The sequence below is a fragment of the Mandrillus leucophaeus genome, unplaced genomic scaffold (assembly GCF_000951045.1).
Source record: "Mandrillus leucophaeus isolate KB7577 unplaced genomic scaffold, Mleu.le_1.0 Scaffold826, whole genome shotgun sequence".
Taxonomy (NCBI): Eukaryota; Metazoa; Chordata; class Mammalia; order Primates; family Cercopithecidae; genus Mandrillus; species Mandrillus leucophaeus.
The window spans coordinates 767,202-791,613 of NW_012108986.1; the positions used below are offsets into that span (position 1 = coordinate 767,202).

General features: G+C 37.5%; 1 protein-coding gene across 1 annotated transcript in view; it reads left to right on the plus strand.

The window, feature by feature from the left end:
- The window catches only part of WWP1 (WW domain containing E3 ubiquitin protein ligase 1), a 104,681-nt gene that overhangs the window by 31,805 nt on the left and 48,464 nt on the right, over positions 1 to 24,412 (plus strand). The window contains 3 exon segments of the mRNA XM_011968056.1: positions 9,451 to 9,787; positions 21,305 to 21,400; positions 24,031 to 24,272. Coding sequence (XP_011823446.1) covers positions 9,451 to 9,787; positions 21,305 to 21,400; positions 24,031 to 24,272 — 675 coding nt within the window.

The following is a 24,412-nucleotide window of genomic DNA, read 5'->3' on the forward strand; positions in this document are numbered from 1 at the left end:
TGTGTGTGTGTGTGTGTGTGTGTGTGTGAGATGGAGTCCCACTCTATTGCCCAGGCTGGAGTGCAGTGGTGCGATCTTGGCTCACTGCAACCTCTGCCTCCTGGGTTCAAGCAATTCTCCTGCCTCAGTCTCCTGAGCAGTTGGGACTACAGGCACCCACCACCACGCCCAACTATAAGTTGTATTTTTAGTAGAGACAGAGTTTCACCTCTTTGGCAACTGGCTGGTCTCGAACTCCTGACCTCAAGTGATCTGCCCACCTCAGCCTCCCTAAAGTGTTGGGATGACAGGCATGAGCCACTGCACCCAGCCTGTGCAGTCTTTCTTAATATTCTAGTCTATGATAGCAATTTAAAAATTACAATGCCTGAAATTTTTCCTAATAATTTGATGAAACTTTCTGGATTGTTTAGGAAGATATTTCAAAAAATATTTTAGAGGTCAGAACTTTTACTAAGCAAGTGCATATATGAGAGCTAGATTCTTAAGCTTTACGCCACAAAAAGTACTGTGTAATTCATGGTATGAAATATACTTCTGAAAGAACTTTAGTTAATTCATTGATTTCTTAGTAAAAGTGAGTAATGAATGGTTCTTTTATCCCCTCTTTCAGTATATAAATTTATTATTCTTGGCATCTAACTTGGTGGAAAAATGTACTAGGAGTTGAATAGCTCTCAGAAAGTTTATTTTCCAAAAGTAAGCTTTACTGTATTATAGAAGGAATGCCTAAGGAAGATGTCCTCTATAATCCTTAGTGGACTCAGTTATAAGATTCATAAATGCTTTGTTTGGTCATTGTATATTAACTCTTTCAGGTGAGTCTCCTGAAACTTAAACATCTTAGGATGTTTTTAAGATTATTAGCACACATGTTGGGAATTAAGTTGAAATCCTGGTCTTTTTATTCAAGAGCCTGTATTCCTCCCTGTGTGTGTCCATTTCTGGGAAAGTATTCAGAAGTAGAAATACGTAAAGAAGCAATTCAGTATTTACATTAAAATAGATGGACCTTTTTGATAATGAGTCTTTTTTTTTTTTTTTTTTTGAGACGGAGTCTCACTCTGTTGCCCAGGCTGAAGAGCGGTGGCAGGATTTCAGCTCACTACAACTTCTGCCTCCTGGGTTCAAGAGATTCTTGTGCCTTAGCCTCATGAGTAGCTGGGATTACAGGTGTGCGCCACCATGTCCCCCTAATTTTTGTATTTTTAGTAGAGACGGGGTTTCATCATATTGACCAGACTGGTCTCAAACTCCTGACTTCAAGTGATCCACCTGCCTCAGCCTCCCAAAGTGCTGGGATGACAGGCGTGAGCCACTGTACCCAGCCAGTAATAAGTCTTAATTATGTATTTTTATCCAAGGTTGGTATTTGGGGGATGTTTACCAGGAGTTGTCTGAGAGTTTTCGTAAACATTGAGAACTGACACGTGAATGATATTTTTAAAATTCAATTTCTTTAATAATGCTCCCCTTAAAAAAAAAAAAAAAAAAAAAGGAAGTAGACTAAAAGATGGTTTCCCAAGTACTCACAGTAGGTAGAATTTTTTAGTCTTAATTTAAGGTGGCTAGAAAACAAAGAGAATAGATACAACTATTAATGAGCAAAGTTCATGTATTTTCTGATTTTCACCTACTTTCTAGTAAGAACATTTGTCTCTGAGAGTTCTGTTAGCAAAGCAGAAAAGGAAATATCATCTTGGATTATTCAGATTATTTCTAAATTAAGAACAGATCAGTTAAAATTGCTACTATTTCTAATACAGGTGGAGTATCTCTAATCTAAAAAATCTCAAATCTAAAATGCTCCAAAATCTGAAACTGTTTGAGTATTGACTTGATGCTGAAATTTCAGAAATGCTCACTGGAGCATTTCAGATTTTGGATTTTTGGATTAGGGATGCTAAACTGGCAAGTAAAATGCACATATTCCAAAATTTAAACAAATATCTGAAATCTGAAACATTTCTGGTTCCAAGCATTTTAGATAAGGGATATTCACCTTGAATATGGATTTGGAGGTTTTGCTCTTATTCCTAAAATATTCAGCTGATTGAATACATCTGTGAAAATATCCATTGACCACTAATTAGTTGTATGTTTTGGCATGTGGATGTATTCAGATGTTGATGTAAAAAGGAGAAGAAATTGAGGCTTTCCTCATCGTAGAATCTTAATTTATACCTCTACAGCTTGTCTGATACTGTATAGATTCTTTCCATTGGTAATAAGTTCAGTTCTCACATTTCTTTCTTATTTATCCTTGCCTAAAATTTTAAGGTAAAAATAAAACGAATGTGAGGAACTAGAAATGAGGGTCTTATCATAATTCTCATGACATTTCATAGTAACTGTAAGGAAATCTATGACAATCTGAAAAATAGTGATAATAGCTCCTATTTGTACCCTGCATGTTCTAAATAGTATATATGCATTAACAGATTTATCTCTCTCACAATAACTCTTTGAAATAGGTGGTAGTATTTTTCCTTTTCTCTGATGAAGGAACTGAGGCACTGAGAGGGCACAGCTAAGAAATAGAAGAACTGTAATTGACATTCCACTATCTGGCTATTGATTCTGTGCGCTTTGCTTTCTTCCTATTCATTTTGATGTGTGTGATTTTTATAGGATCTCAAAGCTATACTGTTCGTCTTTTATGCTGCTAGGCTTCAAACAGCATCCCCCTGTCCTTTTCACCACCACTGATTATTGCTAGTGACATCTGACAAAACAATCCAACTGTCATCATTCTATTGGCTGGTTTACAGAGGCTTCCGGAACCTGTTCTGTTGGTAGCAGCCATTTAACTGATGGCTTTTTGGATGATTGTTCATCACTTAATAGGAGGATGAATTCAGGTATCTTTTCAAGGAGTGGGTAATCCCTGTCCTTCTAAGGTGTTGGTGTAAGATGGCATTACTTTTTCTAATTAAGGATTTCAAAAATTAGCTTTTGTTTTTGGAGATGGGATGGAGGTGTGTATATTCTATGTATAACATGTTAAATGTTTTTAATCCCTTAATCAGCAATTCCACAAGCTTGAAATCTCTGAAACCAAAAGGTGTTTGTTTTTTATTTTTATTTATTTATTTTTTTGGTAAACTCATTTGGTGGCAAAATGACTAGAACTGATGGAAGGCTATTTATGGTTTTTACTTACCGTGCTTACTATGCATATCTCTGCATTTTGCTGCAGAAATATTAATGTATTTAGTCATGATGTGTGACCCCTAAACCCCCTCCAGGCATAGTGTAATGTACAATATATATGCCTTTACCTTTGTTTGTTTGTTTTTTTGAGACAGGGTCTTGCCCTGACTTCCAGGCTGGAGTGCCGTAACCCCATCATGGCTCACTGTAGCTCCGACCTCCTGGGCTCAAGTGATCCTCCTGCCTCAGCCCCCTGAATAGTTGGGACTACAGGCCTGTGCCACCATGCCTGGCTAATATTAAGATTTTTTGTAGAGATGAGGTCTTGCCATATTGCCCAGACTGGTCTCAATCTCCTGGCCCCAAGCAATCATACCACCTCACCTTCCCGAATTGTTGGGATTACAGGGGTGAGCTACCATGTAGTCCACTGCTACCTTTCTAAATTCCAAAAAGTTATGAATTCTGGAACACACCTGGCACTTAAGGTTTCAGGTTAGGGATCATGGGCCAGTACTAAGGGGTTTAAGACAAATGATATATTTTTGTCAAAGACAGTATTATACATGAAGGCTTCCCCCTCCCCCATCTCCTGTTCTTTTGAAGCTTGAGTAAGGGGATCCATTTGACAGTTTAGTTGCTCTGAAGATTGGCAGGTATTCCAGGTTAAAATGGGAGGCAATCATAATGTAGTAATCCTAGCACTTTGGGAGGCAGGTGGATCACGAGGTCAGGAGATAGAGGCCATCCTGGCTAACATGGTGAAACCCCATCTCTACTAAAAATACAAAAAATTAGCCGGGCGTGGTGGTGGGCACCTATAGTCCCACCTACTCAGGAGACTGAGGCAGGAGAATGGTGTGAACCCAGAAGGCGGAGCTTTCAGTGAGCCGAGGTCCCACCACTGCACTCAAACCTGGGCGACAGAGCAAGACTCTGTCTCAAAAAAAAGATTAGATTTAGCCTCTGACAGGAGGTAACGTGGTGTCTCAGCTCAACCACTTACCATGTTAACTCTGTAACCTTGGACAAATTTAGCATCCTAAAAATTTATGAAAAGAGGATAATATGCGACTACCTTATAGAACAGTTTTGGAGGTTAAATGAGATAATCTAAAACATAATAGTCCTTGGAGAGTGGTATTTAAGGAAAATATATTCTTTTCTACTTTGTTCCTCTGGTCATAACTTCTAGTGTAAAATAACTTTTTCTAATATGTAGTTATTATTTTATTAATCAAGTAGATCAGAGCTCAGTGTGGTAAATTTCGTAGAGAACTAAATGATATCACAAGTTTATTGTATTTTTTTTAGCTCTATAAATATACAAAAAGTTGCAAAGAAATGTATAGGAAGGTCTCATGCACCCTTCACCAGCCTCCTCCAGTGTTAACATCTTGTACAACTATTTTGTATCAAAATCAGGAAATTTACATGCATATAACCCATAGAGCTTGTTCACATTTCACAATTTCTACCTGCGTGTGTCTGTGTGTTTCTGTACAGTTTTGTCACGCATATGGCTTCATGTACCACCAGTTCAATCCAGATACAGTACTGTACCATCACCAGAAGACTCCTTCATGATGTACCCTCTTTAAAGCCACATCCACTCTCAAGTGTGAACTGAATATTAAAGAAACTTGCTGTGTATATGCAAACAGTTATTTTTCATGTCGTAATTTTAAAATGGAGAAAAAATGGTATTTAGTATTTCTACTTTTTTCTTCTTTATATTTGAATGTACTTTTAGAGTGAGGATAATTGCATGGTGCTTTGAAATGGATATACCATAAAGTTCATGCGAAAATTAACCTCTCAAAGACTAAACATAAAGTTAGGAAGATATGTCTTATAACCCAGAAGTCATAATGGCTACAAGTAAGGCTTGGGATATGTTCATTAAGAAACCAAGTCAGTGAGTGTGGTCTTATGTCTTGTGGAGATGATATGGTTTGCATAAGCTTCTGCTATCATACCTGTTACATAAGATTTTAATTTTTTGCCCCATGTTTCTGCATGAGCAGGGAGCCTACCATCCTGTCCTTCCTCTTTCCTTTTTCTTTCCTTCTTTTTTCGGTTTTATCTGTTCAGTCTTTCTTATATCCATTTGTCAACAGATGTTTATTTTGCAACTACCATAGGCTGCACACTGCCAGGTGGCTGGGCACATAGGTATCAGAGTTTCTCAATTTCAGCACTACTGACATATTGGCCCAGGTAATTCTTTGTTGTAGGGGGCTGTCCTGTGCATTATATTAATAGAATGTTTAGCAGTATTCCTGACCTGTATGCACTAGGTGCCAGTAATGTCTTACCTTCTCCTAGTTGTGATGACAAAATGCATTTGCAGACATTACTAAATGTCTTTGGAGGTGGGGAGAGCAGAATCTTCCCTAGTCAAGAACCATTGATATATATGAATAGTAATCTCTCCAATCAAATATTATTTTGGCATCTTAATGCAGTTCTGAGCAGTATTGAAGAACAAACATTTGTTGAATTATTGAATAGAAATAATTTGTTTCTAAGCAAGCTTTTTTAAATTAATAGATTTTATATTTTAGAACAGTTTTAGATTTACAGGAAAATTGGGCAGATTGTAGAGTGTTTCCATATGTCCTCCCACCCCACTCAGAGTTTTTCTCTTATTAACATTTTGCATTACTGTGGTATGTTTGTTACAATTAATGAACCATTATTAATACATTGTTATTAACTAAAGTCCATAGTTTATGTTACCTTACATTAAGGTTCCTTCTTTGTGTTGTACTGGTTCTGTGGGTTTGAGAAATTCATATTGTCATGTTTCATTTATTCATCCCTCAAACCCTTTGCAACCACTGTTTTTAAATACTGTCTCTGTAGTTTTGTCCTTTCCAGGATGTTACATAATTGGAGTCCTACAGTGTGTGTAGCCTTTTCACATTGGCTTCTTTCACTTAGCAATGTGCATTTAAGGTTTCTCCATGTTTTTTTGTGGCTTGACTTCTCATTTCTTTTTATCACTAAATATTCACTTATTAAGGCTCCTTGGTTACTGCAGTTTTTGGCAATTGTGAAAAACATTGCTACATACATTTGTGTGCAGGCTCTTACGTGAATATAAGTTTTCAGTTCATTTGTACTGAGGAGTGAGAGTGGTGGGTTGTGTTTTTAAAGTATGTTTACTTTTGTAACATACGGCCAAACTGTCTTTCAAAGTGTCTGTACTCCTGCATTCCCACTGCAATGAATGAGAATTTGTAGTGCTTTGCATCTGACCAACATTTGCATTTCAAGGAGAGTTTATTGTATATTATTACTTTAACAATACTGAATCTTCCCATTGAGAGATATTTTATGTCTGTATTCATTCTGTCTTTTTAGTAATGGTTTTAAAAATGTTTTCTTCATGCTGGGTGTGCAGTGGCTCATGCCTGTAATCCCAGCATTTTGGGAGGCCCAGGCTGGGGAATCACTTGAGATCAGGAGTTCAAGACCAGCTTGGCCAACATGATGAAACCCTGTCTCTACTAAAAATGCAAAAAAAATTAGCCGGGTGTGATGGCACACGCCTATAATTCCAGCTACTTGGGAGGCCGAGGCAGGAGAATCACTTGAACCTGGGGTGCTGAGGTTGCAGTGAGCTGAGATTCAACTACTGCACTCCAGTCTGGGTGACAGCAAGAATTTTTTTTTTTTTTAAATGTAATCTTGATGTTGATCTTGTGTCTGTTCATTTTGCTGAAATGTTTTAGCTCCAATTAATTGGTTCTAATGGGTTTTTAAGAAAAATTTTCTTGTGTGTTCTAAATAAATAATGTATTTGTCATTTTCATTACAAATGAGTCTTACCGTCTTCTTTCCAATGTTGTTATGACTTTTCTTAATGGATTTTCAAATATAATCAATATTGAATTGGCATGGTAATTGTGATCTTCTTTGTTTTGTTGCTGATTTTAATTTACTCTTTTTCTTTTTCTTTTTTTTTTTTTTTTCAGACAGAGTCTTGCTCTTTTGCCCAGGCTAGAGTACAGTGGCATGATCCCGGCTCACTGCAACCTCCACCTCCTGGATTCCAGCGATTCTCCTGCCTCAGCCTCCTAAGTAGATGGGATTATAGGCACACACCACCACACCCAGCTAATTTTCCTATTTTTTGGCAGAGATGGGGTTTCACCATGTTGGTCGGGCTGGTCTCAAACTCCTGACCTCGTGATCCACCCACTTCGGCCTCCCAAAGTGCTGGGATTACAGGCATGAGCCACCACGCCCAGCCCTGATTTTAATTTATTCTTGATCTTAATAGAAGTTCTTACAATAGGCTGTAATCCCAGTACTTTGGGAGGCCATGTAATCCCAGGCATGTAAAAACATGCCTGTAATCCCAGCACTTTGGGAGGCCAAGTCGGGTGGTTCATTTGTGGTCAGGAGTTCGAGACTGGCCTGGCCAACAAGGTGAAACCCCGTCTCTACCAAAAAAATAGGAAAATTAACGGGACTTGGTGACAGGCGCCTGTAATCCCAGCTACTTGGGGGGGCTGAGGAAGGAGAATCGTTTGAACCTGGGAGACGGAGGTTGCAATGAGCTGTGATCGCGCCACTGCATGCCAGCCTGGGCCACAGAGCGAGACACCATCTCAAAAAAAAAAAAAAAAAGAGGTTCTTAAAATGTTTTACAATTATTGTATATTAATGACTATAGGTTTGTGATAATCTAGATTACTTCTAAATTTTTCCTGATTCTTCTTGTCAGGTATTTTACCAAGATTTTCTTGAATGCTTTTGGTTTGTATTGAAAATAATCATATGATGTTTATCCTTTAATCTGCTAACATAGTAGATTTTCTAATGTAGTTTCCTAATATCAAATCATCCTTGAATTTATACATGATGTTAGTCTATAGTCTTGTTCTGTTGTTGTTCAGTTTCAGCTTTGAAAGGTTACATTACATTACCTTCCCAGAGTGAGTTAGGACACTCCTTTTCACTTTTTCTCCCCTAATGTGTTATAACACCTTAAATAACGTAGGAATGATCTATCTGATAAAGTCTTCATAGAATTTTCTCAGAAACCTTTCTGAGCCTGGGGCCTTTAGGAGCGATGGTATTAGAACTTTCATCACCTTTTCCATTGCTACTCTGATTTGTCTTTTTTTTCTTTCCTTTGAGTTAGTTTAGCTAATTTCAAACTCATTGATAGGAAATTGTACGTGGTATTTCTAATGTTATTTATATTAAACATGTTTTCTTTATAAAACTTGGAAAGGTATATTTTATGGTTTCTCCAGCTTTCCTGATTAAAAAAATCATATGCATTTGTTGAAAATGCAGATCCCCAGGTTCCTCCCTAGCGATTTCCCCTAGAGATTCAATAAGTCTGGTATGAGGACTTAGATATTATATTTTCAGTAAGTTCTTGAGTCATATCAGGTGCATTAGGAAATTCTAATCTTTTTTTTTGGGTCTTTTGATCAAAATTCATTTTCTTCTAGTTACTTTTTTCTTTTTTTCTGTACCTGGAATGAATTCTAAGCTCTTTTATTACCTTTTTTTCTTACATCTTTGGTACTTCTTTGGCCATGTCCAGTAGCATTTAATCTGAGTGGGGTTTTTTGTCATTAATTCTCCTAAAATTTGTGATTATGTCTCCCTCTGCCATTTGATATGTGGTTTTCCAGTAGGTTTTATTCTGTAATCTGTTCACCCTTACAGTTTTAATTTGACTCATTTTTATAGTGACACATAGTCGAACTAGAGCAATCAATCACACTTAAAATGAAAATTAGGAAAACTGTGTCACTGGATTGCAGTACTGGGTTATTTCTTGAAAAAGTGTAGAACAGGTTCTTGTAACCCCTATAGTGCTATTTTAAGAATTGATGCCATCATATAATTCCTACTATTGGCAAAACAGTTTGTTTGACGTTAGCTATCATTTACACAAGAGAAGAGCAATTGAAAGGGATCATTTTTCAAAGTTTAGATGGCCCATACAGACTTCTCAGAATTGATGATTTGGAGGGAAAACATTGGTTATCTTAATGTTGGTGCCTCTCTCCTTAAGGTTGTTATTATTATACATACTTAAATTTTTATCGTTTACATATTTATCCCTGAAATTTTGAGCAACAAAAAAAATCTCCATTTTATTTTATGTTACATATTTTGAAAAGATTACTTTGTCTGCTGTTTGGAGAATGGATTGTAGTTGCTTAGTCTGGATTAGGCTCTGAATAAGTGTAGTCAATTGATTAGGTAATTGATTGCTTTATCATTACTTGATAGATTGTTTTATTAATTTTCCCTTCTCAGTTAATGGAGAATCATCCTCATTTGCACCAACTGATAATGCTTCTGTCACGGGTACTCCAGTAGTGTCTGAAGAAAATGCCTTGTCTCCAAATTGCACTAGTACTACTGTTGAAGATCCTCCAGTTCAAGAAATACTGACTTCCTCAGAAAACAATGAATGTATTCCTTCTACCAGTGCAGAATTGGGATCTGAAGCTAGAAGTATATTAGAGCCTGACACCTCTAATTCTAGAAGTAGTTCTGCTTTTGAAGCAGCCAAATCAAGACAGCCAGATGGGTGTGTGGATCCTGTACGGCAGCAGTCTGGGAATGCCAATGCAGAAACCTTGCCATCAGGGTATGTTAAATTTTTTAATGTCTGACTTGCATTTAAGTAGCAACTGTCTGTTAACATATGACTATTGAATGTGTGTATAAAATGTTTTCATTGTTCAGAACTTCAAAATCTAAGTTGGGATCTGAATCATACTATTTATTTACTTGCTACAAAGAAGTACTTTTTGAAACTAAGAACAATTGCTCATCTGGTTGAAATATATGTAGTATGAAGGGAAAACAAAAAACCTGATGTTAATTAGCAAAACCCTCTTGATTTGATTCTTGGTTTATTTTTACTTTTCATAAGAGTGACCATGACACTCCATATAATATCTTCAGTTCTCTAGCATCCTTGGTGGTCTGTTTCCAGACCTCATGCTGGGGAGGAAATAGCTCTTCTTTTCCTCAGCTAATAAATTGAGTGCTGGAGAGTCACATACCTTGCTGATTGACTATTAAAAACACAGTTTTTCATTGCTGGTTAGTAATTCTTAAGCTCTTTTAAGTTTCTCATTATAATTATTTAGCTCCCCATGATTTTCTTTAAAGAGTATTCTATATGTTTATTCCATTTGGTCATCTCCTCTGTATTCATGTAACAATTTCTTTGACCTTTGGCACTGGTAATACTAATATTAATTAATGATTAATTGTCTCTGCCTTCAAGAAGCTTATGTAGTGATTCACAGTTGTAAACGTGTACAGTATATACAATACGGTCAGAAAGTGCTGCAATCAAAATATGGACACAGTGCTTTCCAACACAGCTTACAGTGATCAGAATGTCAACTCTTGTAGCTGTTGCAACTGCACTTCTAGATGTCTCTACACTATTGTCTTCATTTTCTTACCTCAGTCACTGTTAATGTACCTTGGTTTTTTTTAGAATTGTTTTTTCTCAGTGCCCCTTACTGGCTCATCTGAAGTTGTCCACTGCATAATTATGGTTTCAACCTTTGGTCTTCCTTTGTGTGCTTACCCCAGTAGATCTAGCACTCTCCATTATTATTGTTTTGGAATGGAGTTTCACTCTTGTTGTCCAGGCTAGAGTGCAATGGCACAGTCTTGACTCACTGCAACTTCTGCCTCCCAGATTCAAGTGATTCTCCTGCCTCTGCTTCGTGAGGGGCTGGGATTAGAGGCACCTGCCACCATGCCCAGCTAATTTTTGTATTTTTAGTAGAGACAGGGGTTTCTCCATGTTGGTCAGGCTGGTTTCAAACTCCTGACCTCGTTATCCACCCGCCTCGCCTCCCAAAGTGTTGGGATCACAGGTGTGAGCCACCACACCTGGCCAGTGCTCCATCATTTTAACTATTAAATCTATATGTTCAGGCCAGACTTTTCTCTGAGCTTATTTTCAACCGCTTTTCCCTCTTCTTTTTCCTGCAAATGTTTCAGCTTTCCTTTCCCTCTCAAGAATCTCTTGTCCTGTGTCCTCTGTCTTTGGTAAATTAGTCATTTATCCTAGTCTCTCATGTAACAGTCACTGTGGCAAAGACATATAAAAAGCTATTCTTAGCCGGGCGCGGTGGCTCACGCCTGTAATCCCAGCACTTTGGGAGGACGAGGTCAGGAGATCGAGACCATCCTGGCTAACACGGTGAAACCCCATCTCTACTAAACATACAAAAAATTAACCAGGCATGGTGATGGACGCCTGTAGTCTCAGCTACTCGGGAGGCTGAGGCAGGAGAATCGCTTGAACCCGGGAGGCGGAGCTTGCAGTGAACTGAGATTGCGCCACTGCACTTCAGCCTGGATGACAGAACGAGACTCCATCTTAAAAAAACAAAACAAAACAAAACAAAAACTATTCTTACTGTCAGAAACCTCATCATCTAAGTGCTGGGGGTGGGGAAGAGGAGTAAACAATCAGCCAGTATACAGTATAATTAAAGCTAATACCAGAGGTAAGTTTACGATGCCATGACAAGGAACACATGCAGAGAAGGAATGGGAGGAGTCACCTGTGCTGTTGACATCGGAGAATACTTTCTGAAAGCTGTGACACTTCAGTGGATTCTGAAAGAAGAGGAGGAGTTATAGTTAGCACAGTGGTGAAAAGTTTCATTTTCAGCAGAGCCGACTGCACATTCAAATCCCTAGTACCCATGAAAATGAGTATGCTGAACCCAGGAATTATTATTTTGTTATAGTTTGAGTTCAGCATTTGAGGCAGCAAGATATATAATGCTGAAGAGAAAACAGCCCTATGAAGAATTTTGTGTGATTGCGAAGGGTTTTGAACTTTTTTCTGAAAACCACTAATAAGCATTAAAGAATGTAAAGCAGGGGAGTGACATAATCCTCTGCTTTTATTAAGAACATTTTTGCAGTGGTATAGACAGCTGAGGAGTTAAGGAGTTGGGATAGCAGCCCGGCTGTTTTATAAATGAGGGAAGCCGGCATTCCAGTTCAAAACAGTAAGTACATACACCTAATTCTGTCGGGACCAGATAAATGCTTCAGCAGGCTTGTTGCCACCATTTATGATCTTTGTATTAGAATTTTGCAGTAATCTAGATTAGTGTTTTTCAATTTGTAGAGTGCAACCCATTAATAGGTTATGACCAGCATTTGAATAAAGAAATATAGGTGAGAATAGGAAATACTGGAAAATGTTAAATGTAAGAATAAGCATTGTTTCCTGAAAGTTTCTCTCTCTCTCTCTCTCTCTTTCTCTCTCTCTCTCTTTTTCTCTTTCTGTGTGTGTGTGTATGTGTGTGTGTAAGTAAAATCAGTAAATAGCAATCTGGTATACACAGAGATGTTTATATAAAACACACTTCTTACTGTGTAAACTGTGGTCAAAAAAAGTTTAAAAGCCACTAATCCAGGGGAGAAATGAAGAGAGCCTGAAGTGAGGTAAATGCTAATGTTTTAAGTTGACATAAGATGGGTCTTGGTAATAAGTTGTGGGGAGATAGAATAGAAAAGAGTGGAACCAAGGTGGATTCTTCTGGCATACACAGCACTAGGCTGTGTAACCCTTTGAATTAGCAGTTTTCAACTCCACATCGTCTTCCCTCTTTGCTTAAAAATCTTACCTAGTTCCTGTGTTTTCTTTTGTTTGGTAACTTACTGAGTCATTTAGCTAACAACAGGATAGGATTATGGGTGCCTAAATCCTGTTGATTCGAATGCACAGCCAGGTTGAGAACTGCTACTTCAAGTTGTTTTGTTAAACAACCCTTTACTCTCCACGGTTTTTTAAATTCACTTTCTATAGAGATATGTAGATGAAATAAAAAAATTCTGTGTATCAAAATCTAATTTAAAGTGCGCATCAGTGAAAAATTGGACAGTGTATTGAGTTACTTTTCAGAGAGATTAAAAATACACTGTGAATCTGCACCCCTCCGCCCCACCCCTAAATAGTGGTTAGGCACCTGGGTCGTGGCATATTTGACCAAAATAATGATAGAATGTTGGACTTGGGGTAGGAGAGTGAAGAGAAAGCGTTCTGTATTTTGTAGGACATCCAGTTGATATATGTTACCTCATGCCATATACCAAGGAGGCAGTTATATGTATAGTTCCAAAACTGAAGAAGAGTATTCTAGCCTGGAGATAACATTTGAATGTTATGCCAAGCATGATTTCGCCTAAACACCTTTGCATGTGCTCTTTTATGTATTCTCAAATATACTCAGGTTTTGTTAAAATGTTACCTCATTCCAGAGGCCTTTTTTGAGTCTCCTGTCCAAATCAAGCCAGTCTCCCCACATTCCCCTACCCTGCCTTATTTTCCCCAACATTTTATGTTGAAAATTTACAAATGTACAGAAAATTATAATTTTGCAGTGAAAACCCACACACTTCCCACTAGATTTTAAAGTTGACACTTTATTGTGCTTGCCTTATCTCATTTCTTCATCTCTTTATCCATCTGATTTTTAGTGCATTTCAATGAGTTTCAGACATCAGTATGTTTTGTTCCTCAACACTTCAGCTTGCAAATCATTAACTGGAATTCAATATATTTTTAAATTTTTTTAGATAAAGATTACAAAGAAAGAAAAACACGAGTCTTGAATGTACCATTTTGATGAATTTTGGCAAATATCTATGTCTGTGTAACTCAAATCTTTATTGAGATATAGAACATTAATATCACCCTAGAAAGTTGTGATTCTGAGGCAATCACTATTCTAATTTTTTCTACTGTAGATTACTTTTCCCTGCTGTAGAACTTACTATAGATGGAGTAAGTATGAACTCTTTTGAGTAGGCTTCTTCCAATCAGCATGATGTAACCTTTATTATTTTTCTTTTTAACATTTAAATTATGTGACACACAGTGTTATTATCTGTTGTCTCTCCACTAGATTGAAGAGGGATTTTATTTTGTCTATTTATATATTCTTCGTGCTCAGAACTGTGCCTGCCATATAGCAGGCACTCAATAAATATTTGTTAAATAAGTGTATTTGTGTTACATTAAATGATTTAGAATGAGCAATTAGGCAAAAGCTCTGACTGGTAAATGCCTCTGGAAGAAATGGTTACCAAGGTCAGAAGCCACTGAAAAATTCTAGTAAGAACTGAAAGGCACTCATTGAACTTAATTACAAAGAGTTTATTTATTGTTGACCTATGACAGAGTGTGGTTTCAGGGAAATAACGAGAGCTGTATTTAACTTGCTGTGAGTTGAGAGTGAATGAGAGGGGAGGAAGTGTAATAGAGGACACTTTGGAAGAGTGTGAACTAATGTAGAAAACTTTCTCTGAAGACAAAGGGAAGGAGGAATGTTTGATAGAAGTGAGCAAGGGGACATACAGAACTGAGGAGTAGATTGTTTTGTAAAATGGAAGAGACTGACAGTTGATCTGCTGATGGAGTAGGTCGGTGGAGGCAGAGATTGGCCAATACTAGACAGAAAGAGGATTAACTCTGGGACTGTGGTTATGACAAGGCAGCAGTCTTACTGCCAACCCCTGTTACCTAAGTTTGAAGCCAGCAGTTGCCCAATCAGTCACCAAATTTTATTATTTTTATTGTAATATATTTCACAAAATTCTTCCACATTTTTTTTTTAAGCAAAGTCTTTGTTCAGTACTAGGCTTTGAAAATTTGTATATAATGTTTCAGTGAGACAGAGAAACCATACCTAAATACTAGGCAGAAGAGGGTTGTGGTTGAAGGTGAAGTGTGGCAGATATAAATCAGAGTTCTACTGAGAATTCTCAGTAATCATTAATTTGGTGGTTTGCACCTATTTGCAGGGTGTTCATGAATTTTCACTACGGGATTATCTGGTCTCTGGCCAGATCCTGTCCACCACTTTTATAGGGCCCACAGGTACAGCTCTAGCAGGCTGTCACTGTGAGTCATGGAGACAAAGCCAGAGTACCCCCTTTACCCCTGTACCACTTCCCCCTAAAAATACCTTCCTCCCTTATTGCTGCCCAAGGCCTGCTCTGGTCACCACCAGATTTTGGGGACTCACTCTTGGCAGCTACCAGGTCCCAAGCAGTGGACACATACCCTGGGAGTGACAGCTCAGCATGGTGACTCCCCTTGGGCCAGCTGCCAGGGGAGCAGAGAAGGGCACACACAGGCATTCAAGAGTCCCTGGGGCAGACGGTGAAATTGGCCAGGCTGCTCCCTTGTGCACCAGGAACTCTGTGTTCTGAGAATGTTGTCAGCAGAGGGAACTGGGTAGGCAACATGCCCACAACTCCGGATGCCCCAGCATAGGCAGAGAGGGTGGAGCCGGGCAGGAGTCTCTTTTTATGTAAGTACCTATATAATTGTCTTGATTATATCTTTGGTTCACAAAGGCTGAAATATTTATCATCTGGCTCTTTGTAGAAATTTGCCTATTCCTTATTTAGTGCATTATAGATCTATTAAAGTGCATTCTGTGGGTCTAGAAAATTAGAAATAAGATAACTGAAAGCAGTTCTGAATATAATGTTCTGTGTAGCAAGAAATTTAGTTTGAGAAAGACAAATTCTATTTAGAACAAAAACACTGAAATCTGGAAGTGATCTAACAAGATCAGCAAGTAGCATTGTGCTTGGAACGTAAGTGCTTACTGAATATTTGTTAAATGGTAAATTAGAAATACTTGAAGTTCGCTCAGGATAAAACAGAAAAGGGCTTCGTAGCCCGTTATATGGATGAAGGGCTTGGTTGTGTTTATTTTTTCCCCCAATATTAAAACTGTTTCTGATTACAAAATTAAGACATGACCAAATACAATATGTAAGTCATATAGAAATATTAATACTTCTTAAACTCACCAGTGAGAGTGGTGTCTATATATATTATTCCAGCAGGAAATAGTTGAGAGCCTTGTTCTAGGCGTGTGCAGCAGAGCTAGAGAACCCGAGGCTCTGTTGTGTAGCACCTGTTGTATAGAGCTTGTATTTCAGTGGGAAGACAAACAGCGGTCTTCTGTAAAAAAACTCATTGAGTAATGTCCGGTAGTGACAAGTTCTATGAGACAAGATAAAAGTGGATGAAGAGGCTAGAGAGCAGCTATATACATTATTATTTTGCATAAAATATTTTCATAAATAGGATCATACTGTGTATAGCTTTTCAGTTGGTTTAAAAAAACAACTTAGTCATATTTCCAAATCAGTACAAATAAATTCACACATTGATCAAATATTTAATTGACAAATATTTATTAAACTCTTTGTCTGCGGCAGCCTCTGTGCTAGGTGCTGTTAGTATACTGATTAGCAAAACAGATGAAGGTCCAAACTCTGTGGAGCATATGGTCTAATATGTAGGTCTCCCTTAATTCTTTTGAATGGTTTGTAGTGCTTCCTTGTGTATTATTTATTGCTGTATAATAGATTACCCCAAAACTTATCTCACATAGTTTCTGAGCGTTAGGAATAAGGAAGTGCATTCGCTGGGTGCTTCTACTTGGGGTTTTTATGAGGTTGCCATCAAGCTGTTGGTGGAGGCTGCAGTCATTTGGAGGATGGTTAAGTGCACCTCAGTTAGCAAACCCAAGAGAGCTGGATTCTGGCCTGTCAGTGGGAAAAGCTCAGAATACGCATTGGCAGCATTGGATACCTTTGGAAGTGGTAGTGAAGATGACACTGTAAATGCAAGATTGAATGTTTGAGAAACCCTAATTCCCTTCCCTGCAGCCAGAACTTCTGCTCTGCCTAGGGGTTTCCTCACTGGAGATACTTGACGCTTGGGAGCACCAGGCACATTGGAGGTCAGAAATACTGTCCTAAATCAGCAGACATAAGTGAACCTTTGAAAGATTAATAAGTAAAGAAGGTTGTAAAGTAAATTTTCAAATATACACCCAACCCAGATCCCAGAATATTGACACCCAGAATTTTACCTCTTCACCCACGAGACTGACAGTATCTTCTATTGAAGACCTCCCCAAAACACTGAAAATACTAGTATAGATTGTTCTCTAACAAAACAGCCCCACTCTTTATTTAATCTCGCAATCCACAAGCCCCACCCAGGCACATAAAACTCCCAGTTTTCGGTGCCCTTCTCATTAGACATCTGAGGGAAACCTCTTAATTTGAAAGATAGATATCAAAACAAACAACCTAGAAAATACTGTTTTAAGATACCAGACTAGGGCTGGGCACGGTGACTCCCGCCTGTAATCCCTAGCACTTTGGGAGGCCTAGGCGGGCAGATCACGAGGTCAGGAGTTCGAGACCAGCCTGGCCAATATGGTGAAACCCTGCCTCTAATAAAAATACAAAAATTGGCCAGGCGTGGTGCCACGTGCCTGTAGTCCCAGCTACTCAAAAGGCTGAGGCAGAAGAATCGCTTGAACCTGGGAGACGGAGGTTGCAGTGAGCCAATGTCGCACCACTGCACTCCAGACTGGGTGACAGAGTGAGATTCCATCCAAAAAAAAAAAAAAAGAGACTATTTTAATATCCTCTGAAGGATAAAAGTAGATATGACATACATAAAACAAGAACCCAGTGCTGTAAAAATGGAATACTCAAAGGACTAAAAAACTCTTGGAAATTTAATTCAGTGGAAAGTTTGACTGATAAAGGTAAAGAAATTTGCCAGAGAGTAACACATAAGGATCAGTTCAGATAGTCTGATGAGAAAAGTTCTAGAAAGAGAGAAAATAGGAGGAAGTCCTAACAAAATAACAAACACAAATTTCTTTATTGAAGAATAAAGACAAATTTCTTATTGAAAAGGCTCACTAAAAATCCAGGATGATAAATGAAAACATTTATTTTAAGACAATTGGTTGTGAAAATTTTAGTACATTGGGGCCAATTAAATTCTAAATATTTTCAGAGATTGAAAAAATAAAGCAGGTTTCATAATAATCAGAATGGCATCAGATTTCCTAGAATCAACATGAAAAGCTAGAAGACAGTGGAAGACAGTGAGTCCATGCCTTATATGCGGAAGGAAATTATACCCAACATATGATCTGTATCTAGCCATACTGTTTAGTATTTGCATAGAATAAATACATTTTTCCATATCCTAGGTTTCCAAAAGTTCACTTCCTATGTCTTCTTTCTTAGAAAGCTACTAGGACTTGTGTTTTCCCAAAACTAGGTAGTTAAAGTAAAAGATGTTGGATGCAGGAATTAGAGGGTCTGCTAGGAGACGAGTGAAAGGAATGCCTGCACAATGGTGAAGGAAAGCCCAGAGTGGCCTCAGATAGCAGACAGTCTAGACTAGAAGCTAATCAGAAGACAGGTACAATCATAGAACAGCTAACGAGCTTGCACGTTTTAAGAGATTTATGCAACTGGAAAAGTATTTGGGGTTTAACGATAAGAATGTAGACAATAAGCAAATGGAAGTAGAGATAATTTTTCTAGCTAATAGTATTTTTTTAAAAAAGAAATCGGGGTATGTTCTGTGCTCAGCTGTGGGGAGTTTATATAGTCATAATGATAACTGTAAGGGAAGGTACAACATATGTATATATTTGGAATGGTGGGGAGGAGGGTAAGTGTAGATGTGTGTGTGTGCAGGAGAGAGACCTGCAGCTTCACCTTTCCTAGTAAAATGTCAATACATTATGTTTGAAATTAAACAAGTTACAATAAGTCAAGAAAGTTAATAAGTAAAAGAAGTAAATACCAAAAAAAATGGACTGAAACAAAGTTGAAAATGTTGCCTTGGGGAGTGAGTGGAAAATGAAGTGAAAGAGACAGTAAGTACTGTTGTTTTTTGCAATAAGTCTCATAGACTATATGACTCTGTTTAAACTATGTGAAGGTATATATAATTATATAGCTATGAAGGTATATATTAAACTATCTGGAAGTATATGTAATTTTGATAAAAATTAAAGCTAAATTAAAAATAGTAAAGGATATTTGTGAAGAAACAGTTGAAACCAGGAAATTTTGCTATAGGATAGCAATAAAAATTCAAGGACTGTGTATGGGAATTATTACCTAAAAATAGCAAAAGTGAAACTTGATCAGGTTTTTAGGTATTCATTTGGTATTGGTAGTTAAGCTTTCATACAGAATAGCCCATTGGTACATGTTAGACATATTCCTGAAAGGCCTTTAAAATGAAATTTTATATTTAACTCCTTTCCTGTGAGCTTTTTATATAAGCAAATAAAGTTAATCATAACTTTCAGATTGTCTGATGTTAGTGAAATGCTTTATAAGGAATATCTAAGTTTTCACAGTACTGAATATCTTGAGTGTTCCAGTGTAGGATATAATAGGCAAGTTTAATAATTTTTGTGATCCTAAGTCAGTTCTGAACTTGGGAATCTTTATTGTTTATGGTTACTACTTAAGCGTTTTGTGACTTAGGTTTGTTAGATGCAGACTAAACAAATTTTTTAATTTTTTGTGTGTATTTGTCATCTTAAGTATGTATGTGTTTATGGGTGCAAACTAGGGAGTAGTTTCAGTATATATAGTTATCATATATAAAAATAAAATAACCAGCACTCTTAATAAAATAAATTTAATTGGGTTCTTTTTGGGGGGGTTCTCACAGATTGACTTAATATTTGAAAATATAAATTTACCATATTAACAAATAATAGGGAAAAGCGATTTGATCCTCAAAGCTTTGCAGATGGGGAAGGAAGGTAGGAGGGAAAAGTGCTGGATTCTTTATGGGAGAGCCTCGAGCCTCCCTCTTGGTGCAGGACAACTTATCAAAACTCACCATTCCAGGGCTTCTTGATAAGCACTCACATTTAAAAACAGAATCTCTTATTGTGAAACATCACATACACACAGAAAAGTACTTTCCTTCAAAATACATAGATGAAGCTGATTTCTCACAAAATACACATTTGTAACCATCACACAAGTCACGAAAGAGAACATTGACAGCACCCCAGGAATACTCTCTCATGTCCCTTCCGAAACACTACCTTCTTGAGTTCTTGTGTTAAAGAAAAAGGAAATTATTTTCTGGTTATTCTATTTTAAAATTGAAAACAAGAGTCTTAAACTCAGAAGTACAAGTTTTTGTTTGTTTGTTTATTTATTTATTTGTATTTTATATTTTTAAGACAGAGTCTTGCCCTGTCGCCCAGGCTGGAGTGCAGTGGTGCAATCACGGCTCACTGCAACCTCCACCTCCGGGGTTCAAGCAATTATCATGCGTCAACCTCCCAAGTAGCTTGGATTACAGGAGTGTGTGCCACCATGGCTGGCTAATTGTGTGTGTGTGTGTGTGTGTGTGTGTGTGTGTGTGTTTTTAGTAGAGACGGGGTTTCTCCATATTGGCCAGGCTGGTCTTGAGCTCCTGACCTCAGGTGATCCACCCTCCTTAGCCTCCCAAAGTGCTGGGATTATAGGCATGAGCCACCATGCCTGGCCCACCAGTTTTTATTTTTAAAAATTATTTTTCTATACCATATTAAGAAAAGACTGAAGAGAAATTAACAAGAATCACAGAAGAAAAAATGAGAATGGTAGAAACGAGAGATTGAGAGTCTTCAAAATAGAATATGAAAAAGATAAAATGTAATTTCCATAAGTTCTGAGACTACCAAAACGAAAATTGAGATAGATAGATGTGCACAAAGAAAAGACACTGTGCACACAGATGAAAGAATTTTCATGGAGCAGTATCACCACATACTTCTTTAAGGCGATTTCGGCTAAAAATCTTTTAGATGGATGCTTTTGAAATTATAGCAAAATCAATGTATTACTTCATAAACATTTTGTGCCTTGGATTTAACATTAAGCTGAAAGTTTCTTTATTCTTGATTCAATTTCTGTTTTCTGATAATTTGGAATTCTATAAGTAACTTTTTAAAATGTGGGGTATTGTATTCCTTTTCTGCTAACTATACTTTTTGAGTTTCCAATACTGTAATAAAAAGGGAATAATTAAGAGGTTAAAAAAGTACTAATAATTGAGAAAATGAACACTTATGTATATATATAATAGCCTTTATATATAGCTGTGTATGTGTGTTTATAGTCTTTTAATGTAAAGCTTATGTGTAATTTTTCTGATTATAAGGAAGAGTCATTCAGTCATTCTGATTACTAGGAAGATTGTCTTAGTGTGTTGTCTCTTACTGTTATTTTTGTATTTTTGTTAAAGGTGGGAACAAAGAAAAGATCCTCATGGTAGAACCTATTATGTGGATCATAATACTCGAACTACCACATGGGAGAGACCACAACCTTTACCTCCAGGGTAATATAGCATCTTTGTGCATCTGCAGTTATATTTGATCACATATGTGGTTTTCAGATTTATTTAGTACAGCATAATTTGATTCTTTCATTCTGCATATATTCAGTTTCTTTAAATTTCCTTGTATAAATAATGAATGTTCAGTCAATGAGACTAGATAGTCTGTAGGGCTTCTTCAAGAGACTGTCAAGCATTGGCATGAGTTACTGAGAGAAGTTGCAAAATTTGGTCAGTTATCAGTCCTTCCTTGTAATTTTTTTAAGGAAAGAAAGGTAATATTTAGGACAGTTTATATGTATGGTTCTGCAAGGATAGTGATCTAAAGTATGTTATTTCATAAGATTTAATGACTTAAATATTAAAGTGACCCAAAACTATAATCTACAAAGGTCTCCATGAGTGAACTTATACCTAAAATTGTAGAAAGTTTTAAATTAATAAAGTTTTTATTACATACTAAAATTCATGCTATTAGGCTGTCATTCAAGGCCATTCACAAACGAGTCTTCGTTTACTTTTGTATTTTTTCATAACTGTCTACATAACTGCACTGATAGCTAGTCGAATTGTACTATTTGCATTCATTTATCTCACGCTTTCTGTGTGTACCTGAAGTATATTTCTTAGATACTCAGATTTCCCTTCCAGATTCAATTTAAAGCCCACCATTATAAAACACATTCACAATCTAGAAAATTTAAGGCAGAGAAATGTTATTTTTGTGGGATATTTCTCTTTTATGGAACAAAGCACTTAGGCCTTGATTCTACAGTATTAAATGAGAACTTATTGGAAAACATGGCGCCGATATTGCAATATAGCAAACCGTGAAGTTCATTTTAACTCTGACAGGATCATCAAGTTATAGTCATTCATTTAGCCCATTCATTGAGTGCCATGACATGGGGTTTATTTCACTGAAACTGTTGTCCAAAAATTAGGCAGAGGTTGTCTTTAATTTCATCTTTAGCGTCTATTATTCTCTTTGTGACCCCATTGTATTTTTAGTAATAAGTTTTTTTTTTTTTTCTTTTTTTTTTTGAGACGGAGTCTTGCTCTGTCACCCAGGCTGGATGGAATGCAGTGGCCGGATCTCAGCTCACTGCAAGCTCCGCCTCCCGGGTTCACGCCATTCTCCTGCCTCAACCTCCCGAGTAGCTGGGACTACAGGCGCCCGCCACCTCGCCCGGCTAGTTTTTTGTATTTTTTAGTAGAGACGGGGTTTCACCGTGTTAGCCAGGATGGTATCGATCTTCTGACCTCGTGATCCGCCCGTCTCGGCCTCCCAAAGTGCTGGGATTACAGGCTTGAGCCACCGCGCCCGGCCGTATTTTTAGTAATAAGTTTAAGGAATTTATAATTGCTTGCTGAAAGGAGTTTACAATCATTTCATGAATTAATGATAAAAATTGGTTTAATAGATCCTACATGTGTAGAACAGGTGGGAGTTGGCATGAACCCTCGAGGATGAGTAGAATTCTGGTTGGTAGAGAAATAGGGAAGGGTATTCTGTGAGGCAAAAGCATGACAAAATTCAACTCATGACACCCTTGGAACCAGCAAATAGTTGGTTAGACTCTCACATGAGACCCTTGTAGGATCCCAGGGAGATGAGACTGAAAATGTGGACAGTACATTTTTATGCCATGCCAGTGAGCCATCGTGGGTGGAATGACATGGAGTCCACCTGCGTTTCAGGAAGAAAATTGGCAGCAATATAATGGCAGGAAGGTGAGTTGAAAAGTAATAAAAAGAGTTCAGTTAACTCATCCTGAACATGGGTATTGGCTATAGAGCAGATTGCTTGGTATACAGCAAGCACTGTCAGTAAATGCTTATCAAAGAAAGGAGAGGCCGGGCACGGTGGCTCATGCCTGTAATCCCAACACTTTGGGAGGCCGAGAGGTGGGAGGATCACCTGAGGTCAGTAGTTCAAGACCAGCCTGGCCAACATGGTGAAACCCCATCTCTACTAAAAATACAAAAAATTAGCTGGGTATGGTGGTCTGTGCCTGTAATCCCAGCTACCCAGGAGGCTGAGGCAGGAAAATCACTGGAACCTGGGAGGCAGAGGTTGCAGTGAGCCGAGATCACGCCATTGCACTTCAGCCTGGGTGACAAGAGCGAAACGCCATCTCACAAAAAAAAAAAAAAAAAAGAGAGAGAAAAAGGGTAGCCAGATTGATACTGAAACTGTTCTTTCAGTGGCCTCTTTTTAGACAGGTTTTAGAAATTGTATTAGGACTAATGCTCTCCCTCCCCTTGAGGGGCTTAAAACCTGTATGATGGGTTGATAGCTGCAGCAAACGACCATGGCGCATGTATACCTGTATAACAAACCTGCGTGTTCTACACATGTGTCCCGGAACTTAAAGTAAAATTTAAAAAATAAATAAATAAAAATAAGCAACCTCTTCTAGTGCGGGACTAAACATTACAGTGACTAAAGGAAATAAAAAGGTATTAGTGGGGTAGAATGGGAAGGTAATGTAGCTAAAATAAATAGTTCATAGTTTCATGTTTTAAGTATTTTAACATGTCTTGATATTTAAAGTGAGTGAAGTAATAACTGCTTTTCATTTTCTTATATTGAGAGATTATTGTTTATTTTTATTGTTTATTTGTGGTAGTTGGGAAAGAAGAGTTGATGATCGTGGAAGAGTTTATTATGTGGATCATAACACCAGAACAACAACGTGGCAGCGGCCTACCATGGAATCTGTCCGAAATTTTGAACAGTGGCAATCTCAGCGGAACCAATTGCAGGGAGCTATGCAACAGTTTAACCAACGATACCTCTATTCGGTAATTAGCAAATTATAAGATTGTTTACATAACTTCCTCCCTTATTTGTTTGTCCTTCTCTATTATGGTGATTTTTCTTTTCCTTTTTTTTTTTTTCTTTTTTTTTTTTTTTCTATTTTTTTTTTTTTTTTTTTTTTTTTTTTTTGCTATCCCTTGACCATAATCACATATCTGTTTTGGTGATTTTTAGAAATGGTATAGACTGTG